Source organism: Diabrotica virgifera, chromosome 4, assembly GCF_917563875.1.
Source record: "Diabrotica virgifera virgifera chromosome 4, PGI_DIABVI_V3a".
Classification (NCBI taxonomy): domain Eukaryota; kingdom Metazoa; phylum Arthropoda; class Insecta; order Coleoptera; family Chrysomelidae; genus Diabrotica; species Diabrotica virgifera.
Window position 1 is genome coordinate 60,831,540 of NC_065446.1, and position 18,060 is coordinate 60,849,599.

The 18,060-nt window shown below is 32.8% G+C and overlaps 1 protein-coding gene across 3 annotated transcripts in view; it reads left to right on the plus strand.

Annotated features, from left to right (window-relative positions):
• Positions 1-18,060, plus strand: part of LOC114337944 (probable chitinase 10) — an 83,223-nt gene that overhangs the window by 53,161 nt on the left and 12,002 nt on the right. For all 3 annotated transcript variants that reach the window (XM_050649137.1, XM_050649138.1, XM_050649136.1), the window contains 2 exons: positions 2,725-2,745; positions 10,002-10,274. In XM_050649137.1, coding sequence (XP_050505094.1) covers positions 2,725-2,745; positions 10,002-10,274 — 294 coding nt within the window. The remainder of the gene's footprint in view (positions 1-2,724; positions 2,746-10,001; positions 10,275-18,060) is intronic.

The window sequence follows — 18,060 nt, forward strand, 5'->3', positions numbered from 1 at the left end:
AAACAAAAATGTTGTTGCTAAGTAAAAAAATTCTTCTAATAATTTATTTAATCTGACTCATTTATATTGGCAATTCAGACGTATATTATACATTTTAAAGTAGAAGACTTTAAAATGATATCGCCAATATTTATGAGTTGCGTTCCTCGGACGACTTTACTAAAAGATAGTTCATTCGATTACATGAAATCAACCCCAACTCAAGAATATCCGTCGCAAAAAATCATAGCATGTGATCTGTCCTTAAAAAGACAACCAAATGCAACGATGACAGTAAAATTCTCGCGTTAGAGATTCCATAGCAAATCACGAGGGAAAACCAGGAAAAAACCTCGTGATACTATCCCGACATCGTAAGTATTTGGTCTTACATTTAATTTACTTTCAAACAACTAATACCAAATTCTGACTTTAATATGTTTAAATTATAAATAATATTAATAATACATAGATATACAATAAGTAATACTAAAATATAAAATTTTGGACTAACTCGATATGTTATTGACTTACTAATCTTAATTTTATTTAGGTGAAACATCAAGACCATTAAACGTTAGAATAAGTGAACATCAGTCTTATATTAAAAATAGAGAATTTGATAGATCTCAAATATGTCAACACGCATGGGATAATGAACATAGAGTTCAGTGGAGAGATTCAAGTATAGTCCTGAAAGAATCAGATAGCCAAAAGAGAAAAATCAAAGAAGCGGCTCTAATTATGCTAAATGAGACCAATTGTGTCGCAAATTCCTCGGTAGAATGCAGTAGGATGTGGTTACCCATACTGAAAGAGGAAGTCAATAGAAAAAAAATACCACGATTAGTAAGTCAATAACATATCGAGTTAGTACAAATTTTATATTTTAGTATTACTTATTGTATATCTATGTATTATTAATATTATTTATAATTTAAATATATTAAAGTCAGAATTTGGTATTAGTTGTTTGAAAGTAAATTAAATGTAAGACCAAATAATTACGATGTCGGGATAGTATCACGAGGTTTTTTCCTGGTTTTCCCTCGTGATTTACTATGGAATCTCTAACGCGAGAATTTTACTGTCATCGTTGCATTTGGTTGTCTTTTTAAAGACAGATCACATGCTATGATTTTTTTGCGACGGATATTCTTGAGTTGGGATTGATTTCATGTAATCGAATGAACTATCTTTTGGTAAAGTCGTCCCAGGAACGCAACTCATAAATATTGGCGATATCATTTTAAAGTATTCTACTTTAAAACGTATAATATACGTCTGAATTGCCAATATAAATGAGTCAGATTAAATAAATTATTAGAAGAATTTTTTTACTTAGCAACAACATTTTTGTTTATTTTAGTAGTATTTTGTATTTTGACAACGAAACCCGATTTGGGCTTCGAAACGTTAATAAATTCATTTTTTAGTAAAATTGCGGCTTATTTTCCATAGAAAATAATTAATTAATCATTAAGAGTCAACTTTTTAAGTTTAAAATAGTAACGGACCAAAAATTCAGTTCTAATATAGCAGGAATTAAGAAGGGGGAGACATAAGTTATGTAAATTAATATACGTATTAATATACGTGGATATAAATTAATTATAGATAATTTTGATAATAGTAGGGGAGCAAAGTATGCTAAATGTGCCGTCAACAGAGGTTGTGAAGACGTTGTTGTGAAGAATGGGTCCTAAGACCAAAAAAAGTTAAGTAAAATTTTCCATTTTAGTGGACTGTTGCCATTTTTTAATTTAATTATCCATTTCTAACAATTGTTTTTTCCGATTATAACGCCATCTATCAATAATTCGAAAAAATGTTTCGAATAAAATTACTTATTTTTACGTAAGGAATTTAAATCTGCAATAAAAATGAGGCTCCTATTTAATATTTTAAAGTAACCCCCACCCCACCTCCGTGGGGGGTCGTGTTTGGTGCCATTTGATAGATTTTTTAAAAATATTGGATAAGTGTATTTACAGTTTTTTTACCTGATGTTCATTTCGTGAAATATCGCGGGATTCGTATTCAAAATGTTAAGTTTACCCCCCACCCCTTTCCGTGGGAAGTCGTGTTTGGTATCATTCGATAGATTTTTAAAAAATATTGAGCACATATTTTTTAGTTTTTCGATTTCTCATTCATTTCGCGAAATATTCGCTTTTTTCCTGTGAAATTTTGGGACTCACCCATTTCCTTACGCCCGGCTCAAATCGTCAGATTTTCTAAATTTACACACTTTTGCATGTACTTAACTTACCTTATTTTAATCTGACAATTTCGAGTTTTTTTAAGGATCGATTTTTTTGGGCCCCCCTTAACGAACTTCCCTGTGTTAAGAGCCAATATATGGTATAGGTACATCTGCAGGGTATCAGGTTTCTCATCATATGATAATCTGACGCTCTCGAGTAACTGCAAAATTCCCCGCTTGGGCTTCCCTACCATAATAATAATTCACTAATCACTAGTTTTGTGTCTCTTGAAATTTATTCGTTTTACTTCTTTCTCTTTATGAGCAACTCTGCTTGTTTTGTATACTGTAATATAAAGACAAAAACAATGGACAAACGAAATTTATAAAATTAGTAGTTCTTGTTGTTGTCCATGAGCTAGTTAGGTACTTATTAAACTTTTTATAGTAATTGGTTATTACATTAAACATTTTTTTGGACATAATATGTACTTAAATAATTGTAAAAATGATTAATATAATACTGTTTTATTTTTCAGCATACGTTGTAACCACATCTGGTAAGTCTTGTAATAAAATATTTATACAGGGTGTTTCATTGAGAAACGGAAATACTTTAATGGTGAATAGAGGTCACCGAGGCCGTTCTAGGTATACTAAATTTTTGAAGATATTCTTCTTTAGCGGCGAATCGATTGAGGGTAAAATTGTACATGATCCGCGCGCCTGCGCACACTGACAGTATGTAGTTCTGACAGTATGTAGTTCATTGCTAATCTTTCAAGATAGGTATGTATGTATCTCTAACCGTGCAAATAAGTCATTAAAAGAATATATTAGTGGTTTTAGGAAATGTATTATTTATTATAATTCTTGTGTTTTTGGATGTGTGTTTCCCTGTAGTAAAATAATAAAATATTATGTAAGCATAACATTTTTACACTATATGTCGCCGTGTTGTGTAATTATATCCGAAACTTACATGTCTATTTCTAGGGCCTCGCTGGAGTAGTGGGAAATGCGTTAGCACTGAGATTGGAAGGTTGCGGGTTCAATTCCTGGGCGATTCATATTTTTTTTTATTTTTGGTTGTTTTAATAAAAATTTTTTGAAAGTGGTAGATAAGAAAGTTAGTTTGATTTTTAAATTAAATACAAATAACCTTTTAAGTATATTTACTTTGTTTAAATTACCTATTATATAATAGAAGAATATCTTCTTACGTGCGTACAAAGTACACACACATTCTTTTTTTGCTCTACCGACTTTAATATCCGAGTTACAGGGTGTTTAATCGATTTTGCTCATTTCTTTCCTTAGCCATAACTTTGAAACCACCCTGTATATTTTTTTAATATTTGGTACACATATGTTTTATTTGAAACTGAAACGACCGACATACTAATCACAAGAAAAATCCAGGTACGGATTAACAAAAAATTATAAAGTAATTTTGACCTTAAAACAAAACCCTGTATATTGAAATTTTGAAAATCTGTTTTGCATATTTGAAAAGAGTACAAAAAATTAAGTTTAATGGTGTGCTTGGATTTTTCGGCCAGACAATTTTTTGATTTTAATTTTGAAATTATATTGAATTTTTTAAGAACTCAACATTAAAAAGCAGGTATTATTAGCTTTTAGTTATAGATTATTAAAGTTGTTGAATAAATACTCATTTTAAAACTAATCAAGACTTATTTACCACATTGGAAAGACTCAATTATTAATCACAAGAAAAATCCAGGTCCGGATTAACAAAAAAACATAGAGTAATTTTGACCTTGAGATAACACCCTGCATATTGACATTTTTAAAATTTGGTTCCACATTTTAAAAGACCACAAAATTCCGAGTTTATCGGTTTACTTTGATTTTTGTGCAAAAATTTATTACCTTTAATTTGGTAATTAAATATATTCAAATTTTTAAAAACCCTGAAACTAATAAGCAGGTTTTTAAAGCACTTTTAATAATAAATCATTCAAGTTAATAAATAAATGCTAATTTTAAAAATAATCAGTTATTATTTACTGCGTTAGAAGGACTCACTTACTAATCACAAGAAAAATCCAGGTCCGTGTTAACAACAAAATACAAAGTAATTGTGACCTTGAAAAAACACCCTGTATATTGAAATTTTTAAAATACGTTTGCACACCTGAAGAGAGCACGAAGAACTAAGTTTAATGTCCTGCTTTAATCTTTTATGCAGACAATTTAATGACATTACCTTTGAAATTGAAATTATGTCGAAATTTTTATTATGAGTTGCCAGAGTTCTTAAAAATTTCGACATAATTTCAAAATTAAATTCATTAAATTATCTGGCCAAAATATTTAAGCGAACGATTGAACTTAGTTTTCTGTGCTCTTTTCATACCTATGTGCAAACGGATTTTGAAAATTTCAATATACAGGCTGTTGTTTCAAGGTTACAATTACTTTTTTGTTAATCCGGACCTGAATTTTTGTTGTGATTTGTAAGTGGGTCGTTCGAATGTCGTAAATAAGTATTGATTATTTTTAAAATGGGTATTTATTTAATAACTTTAATAATTGATTGTTAAAAGTGATTTAAAAATCCGCTTTTTAATTTCAGTGTTCTTAAAAGTCTCAATATATTTAATTTTAAAATTAAAGTAATTAAATTAAAATTAAAGCAAACTGATAAACTCAGATTTTTGTGGTGTTTTCAAATGTGCTAACAAATTTTCAAAATGTCAATATACAGGGTGTTCTTTCAAGGTCACAACTACTTTAGGTTTTTTTTGTTAATTCGGGCCTGGATTTTTCTTGTGATTAATAATTGGGTCGTTCCAATGTGTTAATAAGTATTGACTAATTTTAAAATAAGTATTTATTCAATAGCTTTAATAATTTATAAATAAAAGTTAATAATACCTGCTTTTTAATGTCAGAGTTCTTAAAAAATTCAATATAATTTCAAAATTAAAGTCATAAAATTGTCTGACCGAAAAATTGAAGTAAACAGTTAGACTTAGTTTTTTGTGCTCTTTGTAAATATGCAAACAGATTTTCAGAATTTTAATATACAGGGTGTTGTTTTATGGTCACAATTACTTTATAATTTTTTTTTTAATCCGAACCTGGATTTTTCTTGTGATTTTTATGTCGGTCGTTTGTGTTTTGGATGAGACATATGTGTACCAAATATCAAAAAAGTATACAGGGTGGTTCTAAAGTTATGGCTCAGGAAAGAAATTGGCAAAATCGATAAAATACCCTGTAAGTCGGTTATAAAAGTCGGTAGGGCAAAAAATGTAGTATACCTAGAACTTCCTCGGTGACCTCTATTCACAGTTAAAGTATTTCCGTTTCCCAATGAAACACCCTGTATAACATAACAAAATCACACACATAATATAGGTATAGCCCGGTTACATATAAATGAGAAATTTAAAGAGTTACAAGTGGTACTTGTACACCAATTGGTCTATCTCTTTAAATTTCTCATGTATCTGTAACCGGGCGATACATATATTGGTGTACAAGTACCACTTGTACACCAATGGGTCTATCTCTTTAAATTTCTCATGTATCTGTAACCGGGCAATTCAGGTAAATGATAAATTTAAAGAGATAGACCAATTGGTGTACAAGTACCACTTGTGCACCAATTGGTATATCTCTTTAAATTTCTCATTTATCTGTAACCGAGCAATAAACAAAGTGTAAGTGTATAGATATTTGAGAATATTATCGTTTAAAATTTTATCTAAATTTTCAGTTAATTATTTTTTCTATTTAATAAACACCAATAAGATGGTTAAAACATTACTATCACAAATTTAAAACTCCGGTTCTGTTGATTTATTGCACAAATATTAATCTGTATCATCACATGCAATAAATTCTGCTTTTCACTCATGCAACTAGCTCAAAGGCTTTTTCTTTCTCAGTCTTCTAGCATGATTCATGTTGTTAAGGAGCTGGATAGCCTTAACATTGACGTGTTAAATAAGTGGTTGTTCATGAACATTTTTCTATAGTCTCCTTATCCATTGCTAGGTCCCTATGAAGTTCAGTCTTCCTGTATGTAGTACCAAGGAGCGTTGATAATGCTCCTTAGCGCTTTATTTAGCGCTCCCTAGGACAGAGAAATGAAAGGGGAGACAGATTAAAACTGTTTGTAGAAGAAGAAGAATTTGAAATACTAAACACATTCTTCAAACTACCACCAAGACGCTTGTACACCTGGGTCTCCCCGCAAGATCAACCAGGAAACGTAATACGGAATCAAATTGACTACATAATGGTGAACAAGAGATTCCGTAATGGATGCCTATCGGTTAAGGGTTACCTCGGTGCTGACGTATCATCAGATCATGTTCCTGTTGTTGGTAAATTTAGGTTTAAATTCAAGAAGGTTGCAAAAAAGAACAGCAACAAAAAGTGCGATATGAGAATACTAAAAGATAAGAAAACAAAAGAGACAGTCGCACAGATTCTTTCAGAGAAGCTAATTAATGTGGAGCAAACATATAATGCCGAAGAATCACTCCAAAATATATGTGAAACCTTTAACAGCATCAGAGAAGAACATCTAATAGAAAAGAAAGAGATGAGAAAAAGTTGGATGAACGACAATATACTACAACTTATGGAAGAAAGAAGAAAATCAAAAAACAACAAAATAATGTACAACACGATTCAGAGACAAATAAGAACTGAAATAAGAAAGGCCAAAGAAAATTGGTTAAAATCACAGTGTGAAGAGATAGAGTCGTTAGAGCAAAAATATGATACGTTTAACATGCATAAAAAGGTGAAACAGGCAGCTGGTCTTCAGAAATCCAACACAGCTAGCAAATTCCGAGACCAACAGGGGAATATAATCACAGACAGAAATCAAGAAATCAGCATATGGACAAAATACATACAGGAACTGTTTGATGATACTAGATCCGAGCAACCTCCATCCTACATATGTGATGACCACTTACCAATCACATCAGATGAAGTGGAAAGAGCAATATCACAACTAAAAGATGGCAAAGCTCCTGGACCTGACAATGCATATGCTGAACTCATAAAACTATTTAACACCGACGGTACTCAACGCCTAACCAAAATATTTAACGACATAGATTTAAGCGGAGTAATACCAAAAACATGGTTGAAGTCGACGTTTGTTGCTTTACCAAAGAAAACAAAGTCCGTATCCTGCAGTGATTTCCGAACCATTAGCTTAATGAGCCATATTTTAAAACTATTTCTAAAAATTATACATCAAAGGATATATAGACTGTGCGAAGAAAAAATCAGCCGAACACAGTTTGGTTTTAGAAATGCAGTGGGTACAAGAGAGGCTCTATTTAGTATACAAGTGCTATTTCAACGATGTAGAGACGTAAATTGCGATATTTATGCATGTTTCATTGATTACTATAAAGCGTTCGATACAGTAAAGCACGACAAGCTGATGGAGATATTAACCAATATTGGAATTAACACCTGTGATTTAAGGATTATCAGCAATCTGTACTGGAATCAAACATCCTCTATCCGGACAGAGGCAGGAGAATCCGACGATATCAAAATCAAACGTGGGGTCCGTCAGGGATGTATACTATCCCCACTGCTGTTTAACATCTACTCTGAGGAAATCTTTCAAGAAGCAGTGGATGATGTTGAGGCCGGAATTCGAATTAACGGAGAATGTATCAATAACATAAGATACGCAGATGACACTGTGGTATTCGCTGACAGTTCTGAAGCCCTGCAGGAGTTAATGAACAGAATCGCGGAGGTCAGTCGGAGATACGGACTTTCACTAAATACTAAGAAAACAAAATTTATGATTATCTCTAAGAACAAACAGCAATTTGGACGAATCAGTGTGAATGGTCAACAAATAGAAAGAGTAAAAACATATACCTACCTTGGTACGAACTTCAATGAAAATTGGGACCATTCTATAGAAATCAAATGTAGGATAGGGAAAGCAAGATCTGCGTTTCAAAAAATGTCAAAGTTGTTCAAATGTCATGATTTGTCGATACCCATAAAAGTCAGATTACTACGATGTTATATCTTTCCTATACTGTTGTACGGAGTTGAGTCGTGGACTCTCACAGACGCCACCTGCAAGAAAATTGAGGCTTTTGAGATGTGGCTTTATCGTCGAATCCTGAAGATATCTTATACCGACCACATTGCTAATGAGGGTGATTTGCTGAGAATGCAAAAAGAAAAAGAGCTGTTAATCAGAATAAAAACAGCCAAAATCGAATACCTCGGTCACATCATGAGGAACAGTGAAAGATATGGACTGCTGCAACTGGTCTTACAGGGAAAAGTAGAGGGAAAGGAGGACCAGGAAGGCGAAGGATTTCGTGGCTGAAAAATCTACGTACTTGGTTCAACACCACCACTACAAATCTTTTCAGAGCAGCAGTGTGCAAAGTACAGATTGCCATGATGGTCGCCAACGTCCGAAACGGATAGGCACTACAAGAGAGAGCGCTTTATTTGGAATCGCTGGATTAGGTCTAAATTACTCTTATTAGCACAACCCCACAGCTGGATGACATATGTCCATATAGATTTCCGAATCCGTTAATACCAAATATTTATTTTGCTGATATTTTGTTGTAGATTGACAGAGTGACTGTCTTCCCAATAGCCACAACCTATTTTTATACTTCATATTAACCTGATTTTTTTTCTTTTTAACATGAACCCTCCAGCGTAGGTTAGCGTCTAGTGTAATATCTAAATATTTTGCGGTATCCGCATATGGTATTTGAGCATTATTTACATTAACAAAACTGGGTTTTTTTATTGTATATATCAGACTACCTTGATTTACACCTGCGTTAATTTTCTTTAACTCCTAGTATGCCTCTTCATGATTAAACCTAAAACTATATTTGAAAGGTATGATACCTACCGACACGTATAATATGTATATTTGCTTGTCAAAATCTTGCCTAATTTATATTTAAGTCCTTTATACCATACTTTACCAAATGCTTACCCCACGTCGAGCAGTTGTAATAATTTTTTTCTACGAGCGTGCAAAAATGTCTACTTTCGCGTACGCATTTTAGTTTAGAAAGTTTCACTTTTCCGCACGCGTGTTACTTTTCCGCACGCGTGTTACTTTTCCGCACGCGGTTTTTACTTTTCCGCACGCGTGTTAATTTAGATATGTTAATATGGCCTTAAAGTAATTATAATACATGCAATAAACTAATATTTAGATATTATTTACTAATTTATTTCAAATATATCTTATTGTGTTCCTGTTTTAATGAAATTAACGCGACAATTCGATGAAATAAAATTATTTTGACATAATATTCGAAAGTCAAATCGACAATAACAGTCGTTTTGAATCATCGTCATGGAAACCAAGATCGTCGTCATGCTAATTATATTGAAAGTTTGGTTTTGACAACCTTGTCAAAGAATTCATTTGTGTATGTATTTTCATATTAATTAAATTAATTGATTGAGATTTGGTAATTTTTTAAAGACTCTTAAAAAAATATTGTTCCTAACTCTTGCAGAAAGTCTCTTTTCCGCACTCGACTGCTTGCCGAACTCCCGCTTCGCGTCGTTCGGCAAACTGCGGTCGCGTGCGGAAAAGAATGACTTTCTGCACTTGTTAGGAAAATAACTATATATGCACTGGAAAATAACTTTCTGCGATTTATATAATTTTTAATAAACGTTTAGTATTTTGTATCTAATATACTGTGGAATATTAATACAATTTGTTACAAGTCCTTTAACTAAAATTTTCCTCGTAGTTATTAAAATTCAATTATTTTAACGAATCCTACAGGAGCATCTACTGTATCTACTGAAGCACCTACTAAAGCACCTACAGAAGCACCTACTGATGTACCTACCGATGCACCTACGGAAGGACCTGGACCATACTACACGACACCAGAAATTATATGTAAAGAAGATAATACTTATTTCCCATATATTTTTGACTGCTCCAAATATTACGAATGCTCAAACGGACAGCCAATTCTAATGACATGTCCTGCTGGACAGTTATGGAGTAATTTACTAAAAACATGTGATTGGCCCGCAAACGTCGATTGCTGTAAGTTCTAAATGTCTCCTTACTAAAAAATAAGAAATTGCAATCATTTCACATCAATGCGCCTACTCTGAAATGTAAATATCGGCGTAAATTGTATTTGAAGATATTGAAATCACATTTTAGGAAGTCCATAAAACTGATCTATTTATAAATACTATTATTCCTAAATATATTATCGCTATTGAAAACAGCTTAACCGAGGGTAAAGCTGACCCTTATTTTGCGGTGCGTCACTAGACTTACATTGTCATTTATTATCTATGATACCTTAATATGCCTTAATACTTGCAGAAAGAGTTATGAAGTGCCTTTTCACAAAACCTCTTGAAGCAAAAACGATAGACTACCCCAGCTAATTGAAATACCATTCGAAAATAATACTTCAATCAACCAAGATAGTTATCGTTCACCCTAATTTAGCTCAGTCTCTCAAGGTGTGTGTTCGCCTTGTCCTAATCTTAATAATATGAACTATGAAAATTCAGAATGGAAGCAAACAAAACAATACTTTAACCAATCATGTTTATTGTTCAATAAAGATATAATAAAAATATAACTTGTTAAATGCATTAACAAATTAAGGGTCCGGTCGTAAAACTTGTTAAGTGACAAAATAAAAAAACTGATTTATCACATTTTGAATCTAAAAACTAACAAAATAATTTTGTTTGAAATCAGCCGTCAAATAAACTATTTTAGAAATATAATGCTCTCATATTAAAATAAAAAGACATTGTTTTTTATCAAATTAATTTTTTTTTTCAAATTTTAACAAGAAATTTAGAAAAAAATGCTACTTAACAAGTTTTTTATGCGTCTTAGTTAAGGAAATAAAAATCTGTTAAGAAACTATAAAGACACTTAACAGGTTATTAATCACTTGGTCAAGTTAGCATAAAATTGTTTAGGTGATAACTTTATTTGAGCAAACTTCATAAGAAAACAAGAGATGAACAGAATTTAAACAACAAATGAACATAAAAAATAATTTTAAACTGTTAAATCTTGGGATTTCAGTGAATAGTAGAAATAATGATGTACTGGTGGAATCCATTGGAGGCACGACATCACATGGCCTAGTTTTGACTCTTCTATGGACAACGCTTCTGGATACTTTTGAGTCAAGTTTGTATTAAAATCTTCTTCCAGTGAGAGACAAGCTCTACCCCTTTTTCTTTTAAGACTAATGGATTGTGGAATTCCATTGTATGTGTCATAAGGAAGCATGACATAAGGATTATTAATATTAAACTCCAGATTCACGGAGTTGCTTATTCCAAAATTCGATTTGCTGAAATTTTCTCTTAATTCAGAAAAATTTAAAAAATCTTCTCGCTTAAGAGGCGTTACAATAAATGGCCTTTTCTTTCTGGCTCCTTTCAGAACTTCTTCCCATTCACTAGGAGAGTACACGGCATTCTTAGTTTTTGCGAATTTTTCTACTAATGCAAAATCCCTATCACTAGGTAGCATAGTGTGCCCTACTTGTGGAAAAACGTGAATTATTTTTTTAAACCTTTTAGATGCCAGGAGTTGTAGCCAAAATCCTACGATAGTCCAATTCTTGTTTTGACCACAGCAATTATCAGATACAGCATAAAGTGTGTCAAATATTTCTTTAAGCAACTAGCAATTTCATCGGATCGTCGTTTAGCAATGGATTCGTCCCAAAGGAAAAAGTAGCCATCTTCTGGCTTGTTGCAGCAATGGACACTAAAATTATAACATCAAAGTTTTTTTTGTAAAAACATGGACCGGTGGTTAATTTAGGTGTAGGAAGAGCTTGTTGCAGATCAAACGTTATCACATGTACGTCATTTTCCTTAGACTCTTCCACTGCTTTTTCAAGAACGTCTCTTGCAGCTTTTGCTTTTCTTAAGTGTAACTCTTTAGAATTTTCTAGTTCCTTAAGTTGTTCATTATCACCAATTTCTTTAGAATGGTTTATATTAATTTGAAACTCATCGCACTTTGCATAAGTGTCAGATTTAGGAGTTTTAAAAGAAATATTATAGTCCTCTGTAAAAGTTCTTCTGAACTTGTCTGAAGAAACAAATTCAAGTTTTTGTGCTTGACGACTTTCTATGTACTTTTCATATAATATTTCAATATTGTAATCAAGGCTCATATACTCTTTATCCGTGTTATCAGGTCGGCTGTAATGGCTTTCATATCGAGGTAAAGAGTCTATGAAACGATGAACTGCGTCAATGTCGTTTTGCAAATACTTTCTTTTTTGGTTTCCGTGTCTACCTCTGTGGTCTTTTTCAGGAACAATAACACCCTTCTTAAACTTACTCACAATATATTCCACTCGACCTCTACCGATTCCATGCAAAGAAATAAATGCATTTTTGCAAATTTTTAAACTTTTGTTGTTTGATTGAATAGAGTAGTCAAAAGTAAAAGTCCTCCTCGTATCCCTTTTTCTGGTTTTTCGTTTTATATTGTTTCTACGCATACATCCGAATAGATAAGTATTTTGTGTATCATAGCTTGAGAGCTGCCAGAACTTAGAAAATATTTTGGAGCGCTCATCTGCTGATATTATCTCAAAACATTTTCTTTTACATGTACATGGAGGCCCAACAGCTTTCTTGCTTACTTCACCACCACTTCCTCTGTATTTTTTATATTTCTCACCAGAATATTTTAATAGTTTTGTTTTATTTTGTCTAAAATTGGAAAGAAATCCTTTGTAAAAGGTATAAAATTTTTTTTATTAAAAATCCCTTAAAAGGGCTACATCACAACAAAACGTTTTCGATTTTTATAAAAAATCATCATCAGTGTTCGATCTAAAAATAAGTATAACCGATTTAATGAATATAAAGTTATTATTTAAATTTTGACAAAGGTTAGAGCAAGTTGGTTATACTTACAAACTGGATGCTAGCTGAGCCACAAAAGAAAAATATCTGGGTAAAAACCCTTTACATATAATATAGATGCCTTAAAAGTGCATACTTCGATAAAAAGGCCTGTGATGGTCACATGGCAAACAGGATAATGCCCTAAGGTAAGGTATACAGGTATCCCAACACGTGGGATCCAAATTGAGTTGATCACATTTCAATGACTTAATGGCAACTGATTGCAAAATGATTGATGTTTCTGAAAGGTGTCAAAAGACAGATAGACAACGTGACGTGGAATTTACCCTGTATTACGACAGCCAACTAATTGTTAGTAAAATATTTAATGAAAATTTACATAGTAATAACAAACATCAACAAAGTTATGGCTATAATTACATTTAAGTAAGTACCTTGAATATGTAAGATGAACGTGAAGTAAGAAATGATTTTTATAATGAGAAATAGCCAGAATCTATGCAGCCATCTATACATGTTCCTATTCTAATTGAAGTAAGTTCAACTGTGCTGTGGAAAATTTGATTTCTATGAATTAAAAGGAGTGTTTGGTTAAATTGTACCAATGGCAGAGTAAATTAGAGAGTCTGTAGTAAATGGAAGTCTGATATTAAAGTAGTGTTGAAATTAAGATAAGTTGTATGAGTCACAGGAGGAATCTGATATGATATAATGATATGTGAATTAATTGGTAAAGGTACCTGAGTATTGATATTGGAAGTGAAGAAGAATATCAATTGAACTAATAACCTGGCAAAAGTATGAGGTCCTTTTATGTAACATAAACATCTAGGACTAAACATGTTTATGAAATAGGGATTTTTTTCCTATTTTTTATTCTTTATACCAAGTTATTGTGTTGAATTGAAAAGGTTTAATACTGGATGGATGTATGAAGGTGTATTGGAAAACAAGCAATATGTGTAAAATTAGAAGGTAGTGAATAATTTGTGATTTGATATCAGAATTGTTTACTATAATGAGGTGTGATGAAAAAGGCTGGGCGCCCCAGAAACCAGACCCCACATCTATGGATAAGAGAGTGGAAGAATTAGTATAAAAACCTTTTATAAATATTTTTCTGAAGTTTAGTTGGACCTATAACGAAAACCTGATCAAATGGCGATAAGTTATGAAATTGGGTGGAAAAGAACAATAGTGTTAGAGTTGTGACTGGTCGATTTAGTAAAAACTGTGGAAAAAGTTAAAGTAGATTATTTTGGAAGACTAGTAGAAGTTAAGGGATAATGAGTTGATGTTAGAAATGTCATCTGTTAGATAAGTAAATATGGAGGAAAGGTTAATATAAATGAAAAAAGAGTTTGGAAACAGCAAAGAAGTTTTGAAATTTAGGTTAAGAAAAAAGTTGACGATGTAAGGGATTGAAGTCACGATTGAAAGACACATGGCGGTTAACACAGTTAGGGCTACTTTGCTTTTCTCTAATTATTTCCAAGTCCTCGTATAGGTCCAGTCTTAAGAAATTCTTTTGAGGTATGTTGTGTATTAGAGAAACATTTTCCGGAATGTTAAGAGTATGACTGTTTTGTTTTAAATGTTGAGAAAAGGTGGAAGTGTTCTCTCTTTTTGTGTGTTCAAGGGAACGAGATGCTAGTGACCTACAAGTTCTTCCTATGTACGTAGCATCACAGTCAGAGCATTGAAGTTTATAAACCCCACTACGATTCATGTAGTTGATAGGGTCTTTGGAGTTGGAAAGACATTGTCCTAAATTATTGGAAACTTTAAAAGAGATGTGTATGTTATCAACTGATCTCTTGATAATATTACTGATATCACCGGAAAGGCTCTCTTGATGGAAAGGTAATGAAGCATAAATGGGTCTGGTGGTCAGATCTCTGGGAAACGCAGCCTCCCTCAGAACCCTCAGTTGTCTCTTATGAAGGAGTTTGGTTATAAGGTTTGGTTCGTAACCGTTATTGAAAGCAATTTGTTTGATAGTGTTGAGTTCTTTAGTGTAGTTAGATTGAGATAGGGGGATGGTTTCTAGACGGTGTATGTAACTGTGGAAGGCAGAGTATTTATGTGACATTGGATGGTTTGAAGACAAGGGTATGGCATGATCAGTCTGTGTTGGTTTCCTATAAATACTAAAATCGAAGTGGTCATTCAATCTGGTGATGGTGAGGTCGAGAAAGTTAATTGAATTGGATGATTCAAGTTCCATAGTGAATTTAATGTTGGGGTTGATTTGATTAATTTTAGAAAGCAATAGCTCAGCTGATGTGGAGGGTCCTGTTAAGAAAACTAGACAATTATCTACGTATCGAAACCAGTGTAGAATTTCAGGATTTTTCATAATCTGTGTGGATTCTAAATGATCCATAAATATATCAGCTAAGAGAGGAGATAGACTACTACCCATAGCTAGGCCATCAGGTTGCCTGTAATATGTATTATTAAATACAAAGAAATCTTGAGATAAGCAAAATTGTAATAATTGGATGATTGAATTGGTAGTAGACATAGTAATGGAGCCGGCTCTAAGAAGAGAATGTACCAGATTAATAGTTTCTTGTTTGCGGACCGAAGTAAAAAGGTTGCTGACATCGAATGAAAGCATAGTAATGTTGGGATGAAGATTAATTTGTTGAAGTTTATTGACTAGATGATTGGTGTTTTTGACTGAGAAACGAGGGGAAAAATTCGTCATAGTGTTGATAAGTCCCCCCCTCGTTTGTTGTTCCCCTCGTTTCTCAGTCAAAAACACCAATCATCTAGTCAATAAACTTCAACAAATTAATCTTCATCCCAACATTACTATGCTTTCATTCGATGTCAGCAACCTTTTTACTTCGGTCCCCAAACAAGAAACTATTAATCTGGTACATTCTCTTCTTAGAGCCGGCTCCATTACTATGTCTACTACCAATTCAATCATCCAATTATTACAATTTTGCTTATCTCAAGATTTCTTTGTATTTAATAATACATATTACAGGCAACCTGATGGCCTAGCTATGGGTAGTTGTCTATCTCCTCTCTTAGCTGATATATTTATGGATCATTTAGAATCCACACAGATTATGAAAAATCCTGAAATTCTACACTGGTTTCGATACGTAGATAATTGTCTAGTTTTCTTAACAGGACCCTCCACATCAGCTGAGCTATTGCTTTCTAAAATTAATCAAATCAACCCCAACATTAAGTTCACTATGGAACTTGAATCATCCAATTCAATTAACTTTCTCGACCTCACCATCACCAGATTGAATGACCACTTCGATTTTAGTATTTATAGGAAACCAACACAGACTGATCATGCCATACCCTTGTCTTCAAACCATCCAATGTCACATAAATACTCTGCCTTCCACAGTTACATACACCGTCTAGAAACCATCCCCCTATCTCAATCTAACTACACTAAAGAACTCAACACTATCAAACAAATTGCTTTCAATAACGGTTACGAACCAAACCTTATAACCAAACTCCTTCATAAGAGACAACTGAGGGTTCTGAGGGAGGCTGCGTTTCCCAGAGATCTGACCACCAGACCCATTTATGCTTCATTACCTTTCCATCAAGAGAGCCTTTCCGGTGATATCAGTAATATTATCAAGAGATCAGTTGATAACATACACATCTCTTTTAAAGTTTCCAATAATTTAGGACAATGTCTTTCCAACTCCAAAGACCCTATCAACTACATGAATCGTAGTGGGGTTTATAAACTTCAATGCTCTGACTGTGATGCTACGTACATAGGAAGAACTTGTAGGTCACTAGCATCTCGTTCCCTTGAACACACAAAAAGAGAGAACACTTCCACCTTTTCTCAACATTTAAAACAAAACAGTCATACTCTTATCATTCCGGAAAATGTTTCTCTAATACACAACATACCTCAAAAGAATTTCTTAAGACTGGACCTATACGAGGACTTGGAAATAATTAGAGAAAAGCAAAGTAGCCCTAACTGTGTTAACCGCCATGTGTCTTTCAATCGTGACTTCAATCCCTTACATCGTCAACTTTTTTCTTAACCTAAATTTCAAAACTTCTTTGCTGTTTCCAAACTCTTTTTTCATTTATATTAACCTTTCCTCCATATTTACTTATCTAACAGATGACATTTCTAACATCAACTCATTATCCCTTAACTTCTACTAGTCTTCCAAAATAATCTACTTTAACTTTTTCCACAGTTTTTACTAAATCGACCAGTCACAACTCTAACACTATTGTGCTTTTCCACCCAATTTCATAACTTATCGCCATTTGATCAGGTTTTCGTTATAGGTCCAACTAAACTTCAGAAAAATATTTATAAAAGGTTTTTATACTAATTCTTCCACTCTCTTATCCATAGATGTGGGGTCTGGTTTCTGGGGCGCCCAGCCTTTTTCATCACACCTCATTACAGTAAACAATTCTGATCTCAAATCACAAATTATTCACTACCTTCTAATTTTACACATATTGCTTGTTTTCCAATACACCTTCATACATCCATCCAGTATTAAACCTTTTCAATTCAACACAATAACTTGGTATAAAGAATAAAAAATAGGAAAAAAATCCCTATTTCATAAACATGTTTAGTCCTAGATGTTTATGTTACATAAAAGGACCTCATACTTTTGCCAGGTTATTAGTTCAATTGATATTCTTCTTCACTTCCAATATCAATACTCAGGTACCTTTACCAATTAATTCACATATCATTATATCATATCAGTTTCCTCCTGTGACTCATACAACTTATCTTAATTTCAACACTACTTTAATATCAGACTTCCATTTACTACAGACTCTCTAATTTACTCTGCCATTGGTACAATTTAACCAAACACTCCTTTTAATTCATAGAAATCAAATTTTCCACAGCACAGTTGAACTTACTTCAATTAGAATAGGAACATGTATAGATGGCTGCATAGATT